Source organism: Carcharhinus amblyrhynchos, chromosome 16, assembly GCF_965287045.1.
Source record: "Carcharhinus amblyrhynchos chromosome 16, sCarAmb.v2.hapA, whole genome shotgun sequence".
NCBI classification, from domain to species: Eukaryota; Metazoa; Chordata; class Chondrichthyes; order Carcharhiniformes; family Carcharhinidae; genus Carcharhinus; species Carcharhinus amblyrhynchos.
In genome coordinates, this window is record NC_137339.1 from 45,177,365 (window position 1) to 45,183,364 (window position 6,000).

Here is a 6,000-nt window from a genome sequence, read left to right on the forward strand (position 1 = left end):
CCAAGATCCTTCTGCTCCTCAACACTGCTAAGAGTCCTACCCTTGATACTGTACTCCTTCATCCCACTGGATCTGCCAAAATGGACCACTACACATTTATCCAGGTTGAAGTCCATCTGCCACTTCTCCACCCAGTCTTGCATCCTATGTCTCGCTGCAACTTCTGACATCCCTCCAGACTATCCACAACATCACCAACCTTTGTGTCGTCGGCAAACTTACTAACCCATTCCTCCACTTCTTCATCCAGATCACTTATGAAAATGACAAACAGCAAGGGTCCTAGAACAGATCCCTGGGGCACGCCACTGGTGACCGGCCTCGATGCAGAAAAAGACCCATGCACAACCACACTCTGCCTTCTGCAGGCAAGCTAGTTCTGGATCCACAAGGCAACAGTCCCTTGGATCCCATGTGCTCTCACCTTTTCAAGAAGTCTTGCATGGGGGACCTTATCGAACACCTTGCTGAAGTCCATGTAAACCACATCCACTGCTCTTCCTTCGTCAATGTGTTCAGTCACATTTTCAAAGAACTCAACTAGGCTCGTAAGGCACAACCTGCCCTTGACAAAGCCGTGCTGACTATTTCTGATAATGAATAGCCTGTTGCTCCTCTACATCGGAACAAAGCTGTGATCTTTTGGTGGTTGGGGGCGGGGGGGGGGGGGGGGGGGGGGGCACCATTTGTGTTGCACGACTTGTTCATACTCAGTATTGAAATAAACATTCACATAGTTTGTGGCCAATCACTATACTTTGTGTACTGCTAGTGCAGAGTACAGACTCCAGAATTTCAAATCCAGAATTCAATACACAAATAAAGCGCATTTAAGTTCATTTCTGAACAGCTTTAAGCTTAGAACATTCTTGTTGTCAGATGAAAATTTTATCTGGAGCCAAAGTAAAGTGATGAGTGACTGAAATGGGGAGCAGTCAGTCAGAAGGAACTTCAAACTCGTCTTTTGATTGCAATTGTTGTTGAACTAAGTTTAATACATGTAGGGAAAAAAAAATACCAATCACATTGCATAAAGTCATAATTCACATTCGTTTGTTAACTAACATCACTTGCACTGGAGAAAACATATCCAATTGAATCCTAGGTTTGAGTCTTGCTGAGACTATGGAGCTGAAACTTTACTGAAGATGCAAGATGATTCATCAGATAAATCTGATCATGCTGCTGTCAAACATTAGCTTTAGCTGATTTTATTTTGGGCAGATAAGTTCTCTTGACTTGTCATTAAGAAATGGCTGTGCTCCCAAAACCTTACATTGGTTTAATTAATCAACAGACAACAACAGAAAGAAGTGGCCTTATAAGAGGGCAAATACAAGACATTTGCAGACATATTGTAAGGAATGCTGTATAATATATAATCACAGTATCAACAAATTCTATGTAGACATTTTACACATGTATATATAAACTACAGAATGATAATCTCTCAATCTCAACATCATCTTCCCAGCTCAACTTCCTAATGTTACAACGCATTACCTTTTTACTGTTTCAAATTACACTAACAATCTCATGCGCATTCAAATCTCTTATGATTCTTACTACTTTCCATCTCCTTCACAAAGCAACATGCTCCAGTTCTTCAATGTGTTTCAATGGGTATCAAAGTTGCATGCTTTTCCTGTCATGAAGAACTGCAAATATTAACTCTCGCAAAGGCTGCAAGAATTCTCAGGGCCACCTATACAAACAGCAAATAAACTATGTAATAAAATATTTTATAAAAAACAAAACTTTTGACCTTGACACAGTGAGGTAAAAATCATATAATGCACTGGGCACTTTTTTTTCCCCAAATACTAAAGTCTACATTATAAATAAATCCAGGAATCAAATACTTCTGAGAAGAGGCATAATTAGAATAGGCGGGGTAAGGAATTGTATCACATTTCAGAGTTAGAAACATTGTTTATTGAAACAAAGTCCCAGCTAATTCCATGGGAAACAAGTCTTGATGTAAATATTTGACTAGGACAGAGATAGATGGGCTTAAAAAAAGAGAGCATAACTACATCATTAAAGGCCACCTTTGGCCATGGACCCAGTACCACATGCATGTCTAGCCAAAGAATCTGAACACCATTAAGCTGTGATGGCCATTACTACTGAGCTTGATTTGGCTCTCATTAAGTCACAGTAGTTGACGGATAGAAATCAGGAACAGAAAACTCCAGCTGACTGGCGTCATTGCTTCCTGAGAGATAATTTCCCAGCACAGCGAAATTAGTATCTTCAAGGCCAAGGGTCTTTATGATCCAGATAGTATCTGCCACTGGAAACATAGAATCACAGGATAGTTACAGTACAGGAGGCCATTTAGCCCATTGTATTCATGCCTGTGTTTTGTAAACAGACCTGTTGGTTCCACTCCCCAATTGCCCAACAAATATATACGCTACATGTGCTTCTGCAATCTCCCTTTCAAAGCTAAGACAGTATTGAATCTACCTCCACGACACTCTCAGGTAATGCATTTCACATCCCAATTACTTTATGCACAAACAAAAAGTTCTTCCTCATGTCACTACCAGGTCTTTTGCCAATAATCTTAAATTGGCATTTTCTAGTTCTTAACCCTTCTGCCAACGGAATTAGTTCCTCCCTCCTCTGTCCAGATCTGTCATGATTTGGAAGCACTCCTCATCCAGCAACCATTCGTTCTATCTTCAAAAAGTCAAATTTAATGTTGCAACTACTCCAGCCAACACCAATCAAGGCCTTTAATCCGGACCTTCAGAGCACCCTCCGTGCTCTCATTCCATGTACTCCCCGCGTTGGAGATCTCTACTGCCTCCCAAAGATACACAGGGCAAACATACCCAGCCGTCCCATTGTATCGGGCAATGGGACTCTGTGCGAGAACCTCTCCGGCTACGTCGAGGGCATCTTGAAACCTATTGTACAAAGAAACCCCAGCTTTTGTTGCAACATTACGGACTTCCTACGGAAACTCAGCACACATGGAACAGTTGAACCACGGACACTCCTCGTCACAATGGATGTCTCGACGCCCTACATCAACATCTCCCACGGCGATGGCATTGCTGCAACTGCCTCAGTACTCAACGCCGACAACTGCCAGTTTCCAGATGCAATTTTACAACTCATCCGTTTTATCCTGGACCACAACGTGTTCACATTCAACAACCAGTTCCTCATCCAGACACACGGAACAGCTATGGGGACCAAATTCGCACCTCAATATGCCAACATCTTCGTGCACAGGCTCGAACAAGACTTCTTCACCGCACAGGACCTTTGAGCGATGCTATACACTGAGTTGAGTACTGAGACAGTCGCAGCAATGACATTTTCTTCCTTTGGCCTTGTGGTGAACAATCACTGAAACAACGATACGACGGCATCAACAAGTTCTGTCCCATTATCAGACTCACCATGGACTATTCTCCGGAATCGGTTGCGTTCTTGGACACACGCATCTCCATCAAGGACAGTCACCTCAGCACCTCACTGTACTGCAAGCCCACAGATAACCTCATGATGCTTCACTTCTCCAGCTTCCACCCCAAACACATTAAAGAAGCCATCCCCTATGGACAAGCCCTCCGTATAAACCGGATCTGCTCAGATGAGGAGGATCGTGACAGACACCGCCAGACACTGAAAGATGCCCTCATAAGAACAGAATATGGCGCTCGACTCATCGATCGACAGTTCCTACACGCCATAGCGAAAAACCGCACTGAACTCCTCAGAAGACAAACACGGGACACGGTGGACAGAGTACCCTTCATCGTCTGGTACTTCCCTGGAGCGGAGAAGCTATGAAATCTTCTCCAGAGTCTTCAACATATCATTGATGAAGATGAACATCTCGCCGAGGCCATCCCCACACCCCCACTTCTTGCCTTCAAACAACCGCACAACCTCAGAGATTATTGTTCGCAGCAAACTACCCAACCTTCATGAGAACAGTGACCACAACATCACACAACCTTGCCACAGCAACCTCTGCAAGACATCCAGATCAGCTCAATGGATGACATCATCTCACATGAGAACACCATCCACCAGGTACACGCACATACTCTTGCAACTCGGCCAACATTGTCTATGCTGCAGGAAAGGATGTCCCGAAGCATGGTACGTTGGGAAGACCATGCAGATGCTACGACAATGGGTGAATGAACATCACTTGACAATCACCAGGCAAGACTGTTCCCTTCCTGTTGGCGAACACTTCAGTGGTTACGGACATTCAGCCTCTAATCTTCAGATAAGCGTTCTCCAAGGTGGCCTTCACGACACACGACAGCACAGAGACTGATAGCCAAGTTCCACACACGAGGACGGCCTCAACCGGGATCTTGGGTTCATATCGCACTATCTGTAACCCCCATGACTTGCTGGGTTTGCAAAACCTCACTTACTGTACTGTCTGGAGATAATACACATCTCTTTAACCTATACCTAGTGCTATTGCCACTCACATTGTCTGCATCTTTAAGAGTTGAATAGCAGGATAGCTGTGAAGGCTCACATTCTAATCAGTATTCGGTAAACTGCGTGTGCCTTTATACGGTCTGTCTGAGACCAGAACGCTCCACTCACCTGACGAAGGGGCAAACCCCAAAAGCTTGCGGGTTTACTATCAAGTAAACTGGTTGGACTTTAATCTGGTGTCGTGAGACTTCTTACTGTGTTTACCCCAGTCCAACGCCAGCTGACACATCACTCACAGGGCAGCACAGTGCTGCCTTACAAGCACCTAGGATCTGGTTTCAATTCCCAGCATGGGTCACTGTCTATGTGGAGTTTGCATGTTCTCATAGTGTCTGCGTGCGTTTCCCCAGGATGCTCAGGTTTCCTCCCACAGTCCAAAGGACGTGCTGGTTAGGCGCATGGGCCATGCTAAATTCTCCCTCAGAGTACCCCGAACAGGGGCCAAGACAGTGTGGCGAACTAGGACATTTTCCACAGTAATTTCATTGCAGTGTTAATGTAAGCCTACTTGAGACAATAATAAATAAACTTTAAAGTTCCATTTGCATCTATGTATTAACTCACCTGAATGTCCACCCCCAGGTTGACCCTCCCACTCCCATTGTTTACCAACCCCGCACGCTCCGCTAGTGATCGACAGCCGGACTGACCATTCGCTGCCATGCGCGACATCGGGGGTCGCCGGCAAGCCCACCCAGCTGGCTCTCCATGCGGGACGGACGGACGGAGGGAGGGAGGACGTATCTCACCTTTCAGCTGCGGCTCTGGGGCGTTGATGAAATTTTTAAACCTCTCCACCAGCTCCTTGTTCCTCACCCGGCCGCCTTTCTTCGCCAGGTAGTCGATCAGAGCATCTTCCCGCAGGTCCTCCGCGGTGCCGCATTCCGCCATGCCTGTGCGGGGTGAGTAGCTGTTTGGGGGCCGCCTCTCTGAAAATAACGGACCGAATCGCCCACAGCTCGCGCGCGCCACCCGCCTCCGGCTTCAAACTGCAGCTGGCCAGTGCGCGTGTGCATGCGCGCCGATCGGCCACACCCTCCCAAAAGCACGCCTGCGCGGGAGTCCGCCACTGTTGTTGAATTTTCGAGCTGTGTCGGTGTTGCTGTTGGTGTGGGATAAACACAGTAAGAAGTCTCACAACCCCAGGTTAAAGTCCAGCAGGTTTATTTGGTAGCACAAGCCACTAGATTTTGGGCCTCTGACCCTTCATCAGGTGAGTGGAGAACTAGCCAGTGGCTTGTACTACCAAATAAACCTGTTGGACCTTAACCTGGTGTTGTGAGACTTACTGCGTTCTCATGCAAAAGCGTGGTTAAATTAAAGGTGACCCACGTCAAATTCAGGAGAAAGCATGATAAATAAGGAACTTTTTTGAGTCATTTTACAAAGACTGTGCAGTACAGAAACAGATCTCTCAGTCAGATTAGGCTGTGCTAGTATTTCTAAATCCACATGAATCTCCCAACTCCCTTTCCATCTACCTCCTCACAGCCTTTCTTTTCTATTCCCTTT

The 6,000-nt window shown here is 45.9% G+C and overlaps 1 protein-coding gene across 2 annotated transcripts in view; it reads right to left on the reverse strand.

Annotated features, from left to right (window-relative positions):
• LOC145353684 (ankyrin repeat domain-containing protein SOWAHC-like) overlaps positions 1–5,450 on the reverse strand; it is an 87,282-nt gene extending 81,832 nt beyond the window's left edge. For both annotated transcript variants that reach the window (XM_080204457.1, XM_080204456.1), the window contains exon 1: positions 5,238–5,450. In XM_080204457.1, coding sequence (XP_080060583.1) covers positions 5,238–5,379 — 142 coding nt within the window. In that variant the 5' untranslated portion in view covers positions 5,380–5,450. The remainder of the gene's footprint in view (positions 1–5,237) is intronic.
• Positions 5,451–6,000: the final 550 nt, after the last annotated feature.